This window comes from Oncorhynchus keta, chromosome 35 (assembly GCF_023373465.1).
Source record: "Oncorhynchus keta strain PuntledgeMale-10-30-2019 chromosome 35, Oket_V2, whole genome shotgun sequence".
In the NCBI taxonomy this organism is placed as follows: Eukaryota; Metazoa; Chordata; class Actinopteri; order Salmoniformes; family Salmonidae; genus Oncorhynchus; species Oncorhynchus keta.
This window is the reverse complement of record NC_068455.1, coordinates 19,464,832-19,480,905: the sequence shown is the minus strand read 5'-3', so window position 1 is coordinate 19,480,905 and position 16,074 is coordinate 19,464,832. Positions and strand designations below refer to the sequence as shown.

Genomic DNA, 16,074 nt, shown 5'->3' with positions numbered 1-16,074 from the left:
CCATGGTCATCCCCCTCTTCAAAGGGGGAGACACTCTAGACCCAAACTGCTACAGACCTATATCTATTCTACCCTGCCTTTCTAAGGTCTTTGAATGCCAAGTTAACAAACAGATTACCGACCATTTCGAATCCCACCGTACCTTCTCCGCTATGCAATCTGGTTTCCGAGCTGGTCATGGGTGCATTAAACATCTCCAATCCAAAACTAAATCTAAAATTGGCTTCCTATTTTGCAACAAAGCATCATTCACTCATGCTGCCAAACATACCCTCGTAAAACTGACCAGCCTACCGATCCTCGACTTCAGCAATGTAATTTACAAAATAGCCTCCAACACTCTACTCAACAAATTGGATGCAATCTATCACAGTGCCATACGTTTTGTCACCAGAGCCCTATATACTACCCACCACTCGACCTGTATGCTCTCGTTGGCTGGCCCTCGCTTCATACTCGTCGCCAAACCCACTGGCTCCAGTTCATCTACAAGTCTCTGCTAGGTAAAGTCCCTCCTTATCTCAGCTCACTGGTCACCATAGCAGCACCCACCCATAGCAGGCGCTCCAGCAGGTATATCTCACTGGTCACCCCCAATGCCAATTCTTCCTTTGGCTGCCTCTCCTTCCAGTTCTCTGCTGCCAATGACTGGAACGAACTGCAAAAATCTCTGAAGCTGGAGACTCATATCTCCCTCACTAGCTTTAAGCACCAGCTGTCAGAGCAGGTCACAGATCACTTCACCTGTACATAGCTCATCTGTAAATAGCCCATTTAATCTACCTCATCCCCATACTGTATTTATTTATTTATCTTGCTCCTTTGCACCCCAGTATCTCTACTTGCGCATTCATCTTCTGCACATCTACCATTCCAGTGTTTAATTGCTATATTGTAATTACTTCACCACCATGGCCTATTTATTGCCTTACCTCCCTTATCCTACCTCATTTGCACATGATGTATATCGATTTTTCTACTGTATTGTTGATTGTATGTTTGTTTATTCCATGTGTAACTCTGTGTTGTTGTATGTGTCGAACTGCTTTGCTTTACCTTGGCCAGGTCGCAGTTGTAAATGAGAACTTGTTCTTGTTAGTGGAATTCTAAATTCCTCTGTATTGTTTCCCAATCAGAATGAATTACTCTGTCAATGCATTCTATGGGATTGTAAAACCCATATTATTATAGGAATGGACAGAGCCCCAGTCTTAAACTCAGGTAACAGCGTTTAATTCAAGAGAGTACTCCCTCAAAATACAAAGAACATTACATTTTAAGGAGAGAACATAAAATAACATCATCAGTTTCTCACACTCTCTCCGATCCACAATAGCGCAGTGTCTTCAGATCTGGAGACTGTCTTCTACTCCCCTCATAAAACAAACATTCCAATCTGTCTAAAAGATATACTTTTCTCCTCCACTAATGGAACATCAAACAAACATTCTTATCTGTCTGAGAAGATATATGCCATCCCTCTCCCTTAAACCCGCAAGGTACAGACAATTAATTTGTTTTACCTACATTTTCGGTCCTAGTTTAACCAAGAACCCATACATTTCATAACATAACATAATAGTATTAAAATAAATGGTTCTAATTTAAATGTATACATAATTAATAATTTCAACCATAATTTCCTCCAACAGTTCTCAACTAGCCTACCTGGTTAAAAATAAAGGTGACATAAATAAAAAAATATATAAAAAAGATGAGCAATAATGACTGTAAAAAATAAATAATTCAAATACTGAGCTATATTGTGTGCTAAATATATGGAAATACAATTGCTTAGAGAAATATATTTTGTTTAACAAGTAATATTTAATTTTTTTGAAGATAGTTCAGAAAAACTACAAATTCTAGCTAACATTTAGGCTAAAAGAAGCCTGAATCAACAGACAATCTGGGAGGTATTCCATTGATTTCATCATAAATAGGCAATTTAAATGGTGTCACCTCCAAAGATTCTCCTCAGGTTTTTGCCTGCTATATCAGTTCTGTTATACTCACAGACATTATTTTAACAGTTTTGGAAAACTTGGAGTGTTTTCTATCCAATACCACCAATTATATGCATATCCTAGATTCTGAGCCTGAGTAACAGGCAGTTTTCTTCGGCCACCTCATTCATCCAAACTTCCGAATACTGCCTTCTAGACCAAAGAGGTTAACTTAACAAGAAATTTGTGGAGTGGTTGAAAAATGAGTTTTTTTGTTTTTTTACCCCTTTTTCTCCCCAATTTTGTGGTATCCAATTGTTTAGTAGTTACTATCTTGTCTCATCGCTACAACTCCCGTACGGGCTCGGGAGAGACGAAGGTTGAAAGTCAAGAGCCCTCTGATACACAACCCGCACTGCTTCTTAACACAGCGCCATCCAACCCGGAAGCCAGCCGCACCAATGTGTCAGAGGAAACACTTTGCACCTGGCAACCTTGGTTAACGCGCACTGCGCCCGGCCTGCCACAGGAGTCGCTGGTGCGCAATGAGACAAGGATTTCCCTACCGGCCAAGCCCTCCTCCATCCTAAGTGTATGTTAACTTCTGACTTCAACTGTATCAGGTCTGATTCAGTAGTATAGTATCCAGTCCTCTCCAAGCCTTCCATTTCTCCCTCCTGAAGTGACAGGCTTTAGTTTGGAGGGAGATGAAGGCCTGCTGGAGAAGTGGCACAATGTGGTATTATAGGCTGAAGAGAGAGAGAGAGGGACAGACAGACAGAGGAGGGAGGGGGAGAGAGCGAGAGGGAGAGAGAGAGAGAGAGAGAGAGAGAGAGAGAGAGAGAGAGAGAGAGAGAGAGAGAGAGAGAGAGAGAGAGTGCTTTTCCACTAAATTTGTATCTTGGCTGTCACAGGCCTGTTAAAGGTTACTGTAATCTGTGACCACTGTAACACTTGAGTGGACTGGAGAAAACCCTCTGCAGGTAACATGGAGAGAGAGAGAAAGAGGGAGCATCATCAGAGCATATACAGTTCTAATCTGTATGTCTGTTTGGTTTGTGAAATTAGAAAACCTTGTCATTTGGCTGACAGATATTACTTTGCTGCTTTGAGCTTGGCAATGTCCGCGTTATCCATCATTGTCATATGATGGATTAGGTTGGCATCTTTTTTTTTTTGCTTCTTGAAAGCATTTGGGTTATTAGAGAAATTAAGTATAAGGCTGACTTCATTCTCATTCCTGGCGCTGGTGCTTTTATCATAAACACTCGATCGTCAATCATTTACAGAATCAACGCCGAGAACATCTTTTGTGATCTCATATTAAATTTCCCCCGAATCCACCCCTTGGCAAAAAATTACTCACATCGTTAAAAAATATTTAATTAGGCTGTAGTTTATACAGGTCTCATGGGAGAGTGGTGATTTGCATGAGGCAGGTCGCCCTATGTACTGTGTGAGGGAGATTGGGTGTGAGAGGGGGTTCAGCGGGTCACAGTCTCAGCCAAGGACCACCATTTTCCAAGGTCAGACAGGTAGCTGGGTGCTTCCCCTGGGTCCCGTCCAGCACACAGGGAAGACAGCTCCAATTGCCCTTAATTACTAGCTTCCTTTATGCCATTGATGGTCTGTTTTTATTTTAAAATTCTCTCAGCTTCTGATGCCCACGATGCGACAGCCATATCTGTGTAGCCTTTCCATTTGTTTTGGAACCAGGAGATAACTAGAGATAATCACTAGAGCCCTGGTTATTAGATATTCTGCATGAAGAGGTGGTGTGATACCACTCTGGCATAGAAAACACCCACACACACACAAGAGATGGGTGGGAGGACGCTGCTGGGTGGGAGGATACTGCATTTAGACAGTATTGAAGATTTGCAGTATTATCAAAGCTGGTGGACCCTCCCTCTTTAGTTGAATAAATCCATAATAACATAGGTCTGGAATTAATTATTCAAACCCTACAAGAACAGCAGTTTGCCATGTTAAGAAAAATATATTTTTATTAAACGTCCATAGCTTTATGCCAAGTGTTATCAATTGAGGGCAATGTAATATGAATCATTAATACAAGAGTAATTATACTCTATCAACCTTGTAATTTTCCACTTATCTAATGTTAAATGCAGTAATTAATTCTGAACCCTAGAGCCAACATCAATTTATTTGATTAGTACTTTACAAAGTCACACTGATATTTTAGAAGTGTGGGAGGGATTTTATATTTTTCTCCCTCCCAACATTCATCTGAAATGTTACTTTCCTCATGGGATGGTGCTCTATAGCATAATATTTCATCATTAAATATGCACATTTGAAGGCTTTGATTAACATTTAAGAGCTCTGAGTAAAATATTTACTGAGTGTACAAAACATTAGGAACTTCTTCCTAATATTGATTTGCACCCCCCTTTGCCTTCAGAACAGCCTCAATTTGTTGGGGCACAGACTCCACAAGGTGTCGAAAGTGTTCCACAGGGATGATGGCCCATGTTGACTCCAATGCTTCCCACAGTTGTGTCAAGTTGGCTGGGTGTCCTTTGGGTGGTGGACCATCCTTGATACACACAGGAAACTGTTTGATACACACAGGAAACTGTTTGATACACATGGGAAACTGTCAAGAACTGCAACAGCATTGCAGTTATTGACACACAAACTGGTGCGCTTGGCACCTACTACCACAACACGTTCAAAGGCACTTAAATCTTTTGTCTTGCCCATACACCCTCTGAATGAATCCATGTCTCAATTGGAGAGATAGGGTGGAGGGGGGATAGGGTGGAGGGGTGTGTGTGTATGGGAGGGAGGGAGGGCAACAGAGTGCGAGAGATACACTACATATACAAAAGTACATTGCCAGTCAAAAGTTTGGACACCTACTCATGCAAGGGTTTTTCTTTATTTTTACACTATATACAAAAGTATGTGGACCCTCTTTTACAGTTTCAGTCACTTTGGTGCATTTTTCACATCATCCCTAATATGTGCAAAATAATAAGTGCATTTCTCAGAACAATTTGGACAAACTGCAATATACAATAGATATGTTTCTAAAGCTAGTCAGTCACTAAAAAATCCATAGTACATCTCTCAAAAGTAAATATTCATGCCAATGATCATGTCAGTGTCATCAGAATTATAAGTCATTGAGTCATTGTTCACGAACAAATAAAATGTATTTATATAGCCCTTCGTACATCAGCTGATATCTCAAAGTGCTGTACAGAAACCAAGCCTTAAACCCCAAACAGCAAGCAATGCAGGTGTAGAAGCACGGTGGCTAGGAAAAACTCCCTAGAAAGGCCAAAACCTAGGAAGAAACCTAGAGAGGAACCAGGCTATGTGGGGTGGCCAGTTCTCTTCTGGCTGTGCCGGGTGTAGATTATAACAGAACATGGCCAAGATGTTCAAATGTTCATAAATGACCAGCATGGTCGAATAATAATAAGGCAGAAGAGTTGAAACTGGAGCAGCAGCACAGCCAGGTGGACTGGGGACAGCAAGGAGTCATTATGTCAGGTAGTCCTGAGGCATGGTCCTAGGGCTCAGGTCCTCCGAGAGAGAGAAAGAAAGAGAAAGAGAGAATTAGAGAACGCACACTTAGATTCACACAGGACACCGAATAGGACAGGAGAAGTACTCCAGATATAACAAACTGACCCTAGCCCCCCGACACAAACTACTGCAGCATAAATACTGGAGGCTGAGACAGGAGGGGTGTCATCTGTGTGTGTGGCTGACGATCGTACACCTTCCACCTCCATGCTGAAAATAACTCCTCAATTGGGTTAAGGAATGGTGAATATAAGGTGGGAGGAATTCTATGAGCATCCTCGGGTGGGTCACAAACCATTGCCTTATGATGTTTGATCGATGCAAACTCACATTATCATAAATGACCACATACTTTGGCAAATCCTCTCTAAACAGACCCCTCTCATCATCAGGGATGAGAGCCCTGTAGAGAGTCTCTAAAAAGTTGAGTAGATGCTGGGTGTTGTATGGCCCTACAAGGGGGATATGGGTTAGGACACCATGCTCCGAAATAGCAGCACACATGGTGATATTTCCTCCCCGTTGGCCTGGCAAATCCACAGTAGCTCTGTGACCGATGATATTCTGACCCCGCCTTCTGCATTTGGTCAGGTTGAAGCGAGCCTCATCCACGTATACAAAGTTGCGAGAGGGTTCACTTGATTCCAACTCCATTATACGCTATATCCCAGAACAGTTGAATTTGTTTTGGTAAGGAAGAGTGACATAAAGTGTACATATATTGTATGTTCCTTCCACAGCAATGGAAATGTGTGCAGTTTATGCTTACTGTACTATGTATCACTATAAAATGTTGCTGTAAAGTAGTTACATAGATATATGTTTTACCTGTACATACTGGTACCGTAGCTCCTTAACTCTGTCCTCATTCCTTTGGAATGGTACACGGTACAACTGTTTCATACTCATCTGGTTTCTATGCAGCACCCGGTCGATGGTTGAGATGCTAACCGTACGGATGTTTTCAAAGACATCGTTGTCTTCTATAATGGTCCTTTGTATTTCCCTGAGTCTCATGGCATTGTTTGCTCGGACCATGGTGCAAATAGCCTCCTCCTGTTGAGGTGTGAAAAGGCGTCCTCTGCCACCGGTTTGAGGTAATCTTGCAGTCCTATGTGGGGGAAAATGCAGTGATGCATCGCACACTTTCACAGAGACAAAAACTATGCGAACACACATTTTACTGTAAAACATACAGGTGGGTGCATGTAAGGTGAAGTATGTATCTGTATAGAGTATATTTCTGTATGCTGTGAAATACAAGTGGACTACTGTAACATGAAGCATTGTAGGAAGTATACAGTATACTACTTATATACAGTAACAGTGCACTATACATTGGTGGACATACCTGTTCTCTCTTCGAAACGTTTGAACTATTGAGGACACGGATGATCTCCCAATATTCGGCTGCACCCTTCGACCCGCCTCAGCCATTGTAAGGCCATGATTGACACCATGGTCTACCATAGTGGCCCTTATGTCATCAGATATGCGCCTATGTCCTCTTCTGCCTCTTCCTCTGTTTTGCCTTCCACCACGCATCCTTGCTCCTCTTCTTCCTCCTCTTGGCTGTTGACCCTGTTCGTTTCCTGGTCCATCCATTATTGGAAAATTGCAACTCTGGGTTGTGGTCTGTCCATATATGCTTGCCAATTGATTCTTCATGAGATGCACCTTTGAGCAATTTAGACAACTGGTTGATTGTTGGTTGAACTAACACTTTACTACATTCCTTCATGAGTGAGGGTCAATTTTACCTGCACGATTCATCAATTCACGTTTTTGTACAAAAGGTCTAATAGAAATGTGTAAAACTATGCTTGACAGTTTATGACAAATAGTTCAACAATTTTCCATGTAATGGCTTATGCAAGGAACTAATGCCTAGATGTTTTGAGGGGTAAGACTATTCAACAGAGAACCATGTACTACTATATTTTGATCAACATGACATGAGCAATTGATAATGTGGAAAAAAGTTGACACTTATAAATTATCAATTGCAATTTGTTCAAAGGAATAAGAAATTGCTTTAATGATGTGTACAAGTGACTAGATGATCTGGAATTTGTACAAGTAGTATCAAGAATTGCACTTTTGATCTAAGAAATGCACCAAAGCGACTGAGAAAAACTGTAACTGTAAATTAAATTAGTATTTCAGCCACACCTATTGCTGACATGTGTATAAATTCTAGCACACAGCCATGCAATTTCCATAGACAAACACTGGCAGTAGAATGGCCTTACTGAGCAGCTCAGTGACTTTCAACGTGGCACCGTCATAGGATGCTACCTTTCCAACAAGTCAGTTCATTACATTTCTGCCCTGCTAGAGCTGCCCTGAATAACTGTAAGTGCTGTTATTGTGAAGTGGAATCGTCTAGGAGCAACAACAGCTCAGTCGCGAAGTGGTCACACAAGCTCATAGAATGGGACTGCCGAGTGCTGAAGTGCATAGCGTGTAAAAATCTTCTGTCCTCGTTTGTCAAAATCACTGCAGAGTTCCAAACTGCCTCTGGGAGCAACGTCAGCACAATAACTGTTCATCTGATCTTCATGAAATGGGTTTCCATGGCCGAGCAGCCGCACACAAGCCTGAGATCACCATGTGCAATGCCAAGCGTCAGCTGGAGTGGTGTAAAGCTCTTTGCCATTGGACTCTGGAGCAGTGGAAACATGATCTCTGGAGTGATGAATCACGCTTCACCATCTGGCAGGCCGACAGACAAATCTGGGTTTGGCAAATGCTAGGAAAACGCTACCTCCCCCAATGCATAGTGCCAACTGTAAAGTTTGGTGGAGGAGGAATAATGTATGGGGCTGTTTTTCATGGTTCGGGCTAGGCCCCTTAGTTCCAGTGAAGGGACATCTTAACGCTACAGCATACAATCACATTCTAGACGATTCTTTGCTTCCAACTTTGTGGCAATGGTTTAGGGAAGGCCCTTTCCTGTTTCAGCATGACAATGCCCCCGTGCACAAAGAGAGGTCCATACTGAAATGGTTTGTCGAGATCAGTGTGGAAGAACTTGACTAGCCTGCACAGAGCACTGACCTCCAGCCCATAGAACACCTTTAGGATGAATTGGAACGCAGACTGCGTGCCAGGCCTAGTCGCCCGACATCAGTGCCCTACCTCACTAATGCTCTTGTGGCTGAATGGAAGCAAGTTCCACAGCAATGTTCCAGCATCTAGTGGAAATGCTTCCCAGAAGAGTGGAGGCTGTTTTAGCAGCAAAGGGGGGACCAATTCCGTATTAATGCCCATGATTTTGGAATGAGATGTTCGACGAGCAGGTGTCCACATACTTTTGGTCATGTAGTGTTTATAGACAGACAGACAGACATAGTGAAAGGGAAAGAAGAAGACAAGAGAGAGAGACAGAGAGAAAGAAATTGAGTCAGAGAGAGTGAGAAAGGGAGACAGATAGACAGACAGAGGGAGAGACAGATAGACAGAGAGAGAGAGACAGAGAGGAGGCAGGCTGTCTAACAGGTGATGATATTTGACAGTGGGGATTCTAATAGAGCAGAACATTTAATAGAGGAAGATGACATTTCTGAAGCCCTATGTAATTAAGAGGATTCCTTCTTTTTAAACGAAGAAGCATTAATTACTGCCTTTTTATGTCTGGTGGTGGTTGAATCAGGTGTTTTATATGACTAGGTGTCAGAGGCGTAGATATTAATAAGTGATTTTCTACGGAATAAGCATGTTTCTAATGATGCCTGGCCCAGCTGTGCTCCAACCCTGATGACACCACACACACACCAGCCTAAATTACAATGCAAATGCAGCCACTGTAATCCAAGTGTCCTTTCTGCCATCACAGAGTATAATCTGCTGCCTCTCTTGTAATAGACAACACCGGCCACTTTACTGCCCACGACGCAACACAATGAATATTTGAGCCTGTATTATTTCTCCCCCGGCTGCGCATTGTTCTCATCTAGTCATCAGAAGAGATTAAAGCAGATGACTGCATTGTTGAGCCAAGGCTCATTCTAATACATTTAAAATAGTCATTGGTCGTGTTCATGAATTATAATGGGTCACAAAAGGTTTGACTGCCACCAAGCCTGTGAAAGAGAGATATAAAGCTTTTGGCTTGTTTCATTTCCATTCTGAAATGTATTCAGCAGGCAGTCAGCGCTGGACTGGCACATTCACACTGACCTCATGGGCTGCAGTCATCTCATTTATTATTGTAGCTTAATCCAGTTATAAATGGGAATCACCATCTCTCATCCCTAGTTCGGTAGTCCATGGTAGTGTGTTGCTCTTTAGGTTAAAGACTGATGTACAATGGTCTCTCTTTTCTAAGGGGGATGTGATTATGTCACTCCTTTGTCTAAGGGGAGATTCAGCCATTTGTAATCTGTAGAAGTTCCCAACCCCAGCCAAGCCACCAGGCCTGGCCTCCTCCACCTCCCCTGCCCCCTAACATCCTCCATATATCCCCAGCCACACGGCCTGGCCCCCTCCAACCCCCCAGCCCCCTCCATATATCCCCAGCCACAAGGCCTGGCCCCCTCCAACCCCCAGCCCCCTCCATCTATACCAAGCCACCACGCCTGGCCCCCTCCACCTCCCCAGCCCCTCCATCTATCACCAGCCACCAGGCCTGGCCCCTCTACCTCCCCAGCCCCCTCCATCTATCTCCATTCACCAGGCCTGGCCCCTCTACCTCTCCAGCCCCCTTCATCTATCCCAAGCCACCAGGCCTGGCCCCCTCCACCGCCCCAGCCCCCTCCATCTATCTCCAGCCACCAGGCCTGGCCCCCTCCACCTCCCCAGCCCCCTTCATCTATCCCAAGCCACCAGGCCTGGCCCCCTCCACCGCCCCAGCCCCCTCCATCTATCTCCAGCCACCACGCCCGGCCCCTCCACCTCCCCAGCCCCTCCATCTATCACCAGCCACCAGGCCTGGCCCCTCTACCTCCCCAGCCCCCTCCATCTATCTCCATTCACCAGGCCTGGCCCCTCTACCTCTCCAGCCCCCTTCATCTATCCCAAGCCACCAGGCCTGGCCCCCTCCACTGCCCCAGCCCCCTCCATATATCTCCAGCCACCAGGCCTGGCCCCTCCACCTCCCCAGCTGCCTACCCCCCTCATCTCTATCCCCAGCCACCTCAGCCTCCACTTCTCCAGCCCCCTGAGAGAATCTCATTCCCTTTAGCCCAGTAGATAGAAGAGGATGTGTCCCAAATTGCACACTATTCCCTATACAGTGCACTACTTTTGACCAGAGCCCAGTGGACCATGGTCAAAAGTTCTTTGCAATGTGTCTTCTTCTCTCTGTTGCTTCCTTATCTAACGCTATCATGATTGTGTCATGATCTATCTATCTAACAGAACCATGTATGTTTGCTGTGTATTGGTTCCTGATCTAAGTAGTATCTTACGTAGTTGTTAGATACTATTTTTGACATACACATCTTGGAGAGACTGAAAGTTAGAGGGATTGTTCACACAAATTGCAAAATGACACATTAGTCCTAATCAAAGCGTGGATTGCTGTCATACTTTGTCCATAGAGGGCTTACAGGGTAAAGAGAACAGTGTGTTGTTTTGTCATTTGTGTGAACTATCCATTTACTCTTCAGTCTCTCCAAGATGTGTATGTCAAAAAGAGTATCTAAGCACTAAGATACTACACAGACCAGGAACCAATACGCAGACAACAGACATAGTTCTGTTAGATAGATCATGACTATCCCTTTAAACAACATGATTGTATCAGTGGTCTTACCTCTGTGATATAAAATACAAGGATGTGATGAAAAAAGTGTGCATGGGCAGGGTTTTTCTGCCGTTCTGTCCAATAGACCTCTTTGAAATGATTCAAATGATTATTTTCCATTTTAAAGACAGGACACCATCAAGTTTGACAACAGAGACCTTATTTGGTTCGTTTCCATTATTGAAGATTTTTTATTATTCGTTGAGTTTGTCCTTTTGGACAAGGACATCACTAAAATAAAGACAGTAAAGATAACATTGTTGGGTAATGGCTTTGTTTATCTTTGTTTTTGTTATCTACCTTCATGCATTTGCAAAACTTCCTTATGCCTCATGCTTGATGTAAAAGCAGCGCAGTCAACAGAGGGAGGTTATCCCATAGAATTAGAATGAGTAGAATTAGAATGCCCATGTTTAGAGGTTCTATATCCATTTTACTCATTCTAAATCTATTGTTCATCCTGCCATTTGACATTTAATGAAACTATGAGGTACATAGGCTATTAGTTGCAACCACTTTTAATCAGCCTTCTATATTTTATGTTTTGAATATGTTTCATTCATTTTAAGTATGTCACGTAGCTAGGACTGGTGGGTGCAGAGTCAGCCGCAGAGAGCAGAGGTTTAAGGAAAACCGTATTTATTCCGGTAAGGTACGGTCACGCCAACAACAACAGGCAAAAATAATGACCGACCCAAAACAGGACCCCAAACAGTCCAAAAAATAACCAAACAGAACAGAGAACAAGCCCGCACAAAAGCAGGCGGGAATAGAAGGCTTAAATAGCCCTGAACCAAACCCCAAGTGAGACCAACACAGACATAACCAACAGAAAAGGAAAAGGGAATCGGTGGCAGCTAGTAGACCGGTGACGACGACAGGCTGAGCGCCGCCCGAACAGGACCGTACCCCTCCCAGTCCACGAGGTACTGTAGGCCCATCACCCGGCGTCTAGAGTCCAGAATGGAACGTACTGTGTACGCCGTGGACCCCTTGATGTCCAGAGGGGGCGGAGGGACCTCAGGCTCCTCACCTTCCTGCAGGGGAGGGGCAGGTTTCGGGTCGATCCCCCGGTGCGAACACGGGGGCCTCACTGAGGTGGCGGTCAGCGCTCCTCTTCTGCCGCCCACCAGCTTGTTTGAGTGATTCCTGGACGGCTCTCCAGGTTTCATTTGAGCGCTGCACCCACTCCTCCACCGCAGGAGCTTCGGTCTGGCTCTGATGCCACAGTGCCAGGACCGGTTGGTAGCCCAACACGCACTGGAAAGGTGACATGTTCGTGGAGGTGTGGCGGAGTGAGTTCCGAGCCACCTCCTTCCATGGGACGTACCTCGCCATTCTCCTGGCCGGTCCTGGCAATACGACTGCAGAAACCTACCCACATCCTCGTTCACTCACTCCACCTGCCCAATACTCTCGGGATGAAAACCCAAGGGCAGGCTGACCGAGATCCCAAGACGCTCCATAAACGCCCTCCAAACTCGGAACGTGAACTGGGGACCCCGATCAGAAACAATGTCCTCAGGCACCCCGTAGTGCCGGAAGACGTGGGTAAACAGGGCCTCCGCACTCTGTAGGGCCATAGGGAGACCGAGCAATGGGAGGAGACGGCAGGACTTAGAAAACCGATCCACAATGACCAGGATCGTAGTGTTCCCCTGGGACGGGGGAAGGCCGACAGATGAGACCATGGCCATTGTGGAACAGGGAGGGGCTGTAACTTCCCTCTAGGCAGGTGTCTAGGAGCCTTACTCTGAGCGCACACCGAACAGGAGGAGACATAAAACCTCACGTCCTTAGCTAGGGTGGGCCACCAGTACTTCCCCCTAAGACCCCGCACTGTCCTCTCAATACCCGGATGACCCGAAGCGGGTAACGTATGGGCCCACCGAATCAATTGGTCACGAACACCAAGCGGCACATATTTGAAGACCCGCTGGACACTGTGGGGGCGCAGGTTCCAACCGTAACGCCCGCTCGATGTCCGCGTCCACCTCCCATACCACCGGTGCCACCAGACATGAAGCTGGAAGGATGAGAGTAGGGTCGATGGACCACTCCTCGGTGTCATTGAGACGGGACAGCGCGTCGGCCTTAGTGTTAAGGGAAGGGAAACCTGGTCTGGACTCTCCACCGTCATGGCACCAATGGAAACTCCTCTACACCTCCCTGAACACTCCTCTGACCACCCCTGGAGAGTCCCCTGTTTCCACGAAATCCTAGGATTGTGACTAGCCAGCCAGGGAATCACCAGCACCACTGGAAACGCAGGTGAATCAATAAGGAACAGACTAATCCGCTCACCATGATCCCCCTGCGTTACCATGTCCAGTGGAACCGTGGCCTCCCTGACCAGTCCTGACCCTAATGGTTGGCTATCTAGGGAGTGCACCGGAAGGGTTGATATGCACCAGCGTAATCCCTAACTTAAGAGCGAGTCCGCGATCCATAAAGTTCCCAGCTGCGCCTGAATCGACTAGCGCCTTATGCTGTAGAGAGGGAGAAAACTCAGGGAAAGAGATTAGTCAAAACATGTGACCAACAGGGAGCTCTGGGTGATTCTGATGCTGACTCACCTGGGGTGACCGGGAAGTGCTCTGCCTGCGCTCTCGACTCCCAGACGAGCTCCTCCAGCACCGATCGGCAGTGTGCCCTCTCCGACCACAGCTGGTGCAGGAGGAGCCTCCTCCTCCGGTTCCCCTCCATGCGACCCCCTGACTCCATAGGTGTTGGAGCGGGAGGGCCGGGAGGTGGAACTAACAGGACCCGTTCTGGACGCCCCCCGGGCAACTAGCAGGTTGTCTAGTCGTGTCGACATGTCTACGAGTTCGTCGAGGGAGAGGGTGGCGTCCCGACAAGCTAGCTCCCTGCGGACTCCCACCGTCAACGTCCTCCGTCACAAACCCACCGTCGCAGACCAGACAGGACTGGCAAAAAGTGCTCTTCACTGACGAGTCGCGGTTTTGTCTCACCAAGGGTGATGGTCGGATTCGTTTTTATCCCTGAAGGAATGAATGTTACACCGAGGCCTGTACTCTGGAGCGGGATCGATTTGGAGGTGGAGGGTCCATGAAGGTCTGGGGCGGTGTGTCACAGCATCATCGGACTGAGCTTGTTGTCATTGGAGGCAATCTCAACGCTGTGCGTTACAGGGAAGACATCCTCCTCCCTCATGTGGTACCCTTCCTGCAGACTCATCCTGACATGACCCTCCAGCATGACAATGCCACCAGCCATACTGCTAGTTCTGTGCGTGATTTCCTGCAAGACAGAAATGCCAGTGTTCTGCCATGGCCAGGGAAGAGCCCGGATCTCAATCCCATTGAGCACATCTGGGACCTGTTGGATCGGAGGGTGAGGGCTAGGTCCATTCCCCCCATAAATGTCCGGGAACTTACAGGTGCCTTGATGGCAGAGTGGGGTAACATCTCACAGCAAGAACTGGCAAATCTGGTGCAGTCCATGAGGAGGAGATGCACTGCAGTACTTAATGCAGCTGGTGGCCACACCAGATACTGAATGTTACTTTTGACCCCCACTTTGTTCAGGGACACATTATTCAATTTCTGTTAGTCACATGTCTGTGGAACTTGTTCAGTTTATGTCTCAGTTGTTGAATCTTGTTATGTTCATACAAGTATTTACACAGTATTGACACGCAGTTGACAGTGAGAGGACGTTTCCTGTTTTGCTACGTTTAGCAAAAACATAGCACACACACACACACACACACACACACACACACACACACACACACACACACACACACACACACACACACACACACGGTGCTACTGTAATAATGACCCTCCCTGTCTCTCTGTGTCCCTCCCTCCCTGCAGGTGGAGCTGACAGGAAGTAGTGTGTTTGACTACGTCCACCCTGGCGATCATGTGGAGATGGCAGAGCAGCTGGGCATGAAGCTGCCCCCGGGGCGAGGCCTCCTTTCTCAGGGCACCGCCACCGAGGACGGCGCCAGCTCTGCCTCCTCCTCCTCACACGCAGAGACCCCCGAGCCAGGTGGGCAGAGAGGGAGGGAGGGGAGAGGATAGAGATGATGGGTGGTGGAGAGTTTGGATGGGGAAGATGGGGAGGGGGTGTGGGGTGATGAGGAGAGAGGGGTGACAGGGTGGCCTTTCATGAAAATACTGTAAAATGTGCTGTCTTTAACACAGTTGAATATTGAGAGCTTTTAGCATGTTTATGTTGTTTTGTAATTGCTATGGTCATTTGAAGCTATTAACAGTTTGGGTGTTTGGCTGGCATACCTGATTTTGTAGTTGTTGTTTTTACAGTAAAGTGTTAGTACTGAGATGCTGCATTTTATCCTTTTAATATCAAGTATCAACAGCTGTTGGCTTACACTCACTCAAACCAGTCTGTGAGGGTTTTCTGTTAAGAAGGGTGTGTGTGTGTGTGTGTCTTCACGTGCGGCACATGTGTGTGTGTGCACTTGCGTGTGTGTGTGTGTGTGTGTGTGTGTGTGTGTGTGTGTGTGTGTGTGTGTGTGTGTGTGTGTGTGTGTGTGTGTGTGTGTGTGTGTGTGTGTGTGTGTGTGTGTGTGTGTGTGTGTGTGTGTTGCGTGCGTGCGTGTGTGTGTGTGTGTGTGTGTGTGCGTGTGATGAGTGTTTTTAGCCATGCCCCAGATCCTCCCTCACAGGGACAGTGGAGCCCAGCCGTACTGTAACACAGCTTACCCAGCCTCACTCTGCCTCCCTTCCTCAATTTCATTACAGAAGGAATGAAAAGAGGCGACATCCCTCATTGGAATTCTTTTCAGGCCTGTTATAGACTTTGCCTTGTGTTGTACAGATGATA

The 16,074-nt window shown here is 46.2% G+C and overlaps 1 protein-coding gene across 4 annotated transcripts in view; it reads left to right on the top strand.

The window, feature by feature from the left end:
• The window catches only part of LOC118369059 (neuronal PAS domain-containing protein 3-like), a 536,261-nt gene that overhangs the window by 461,772 nt on the left and 58,415 nt on the right, over window positions 1-16,074 (top strand). For all 4 annotated transcript variants that reach the window (XM_052496674.1, XM_052496672.1, XM_052496675.1 and 1 more), the window contains one exon: window positions 15,099-15,276. In XM_052496674.1, coding sequence (XP_052352634.1) covers window positions 15,099-15,276 — 178 coding nt within the window. The remainder of the gene's footprint in view (window positions 1-15,098; window positions 15,277-16,074) is intronic.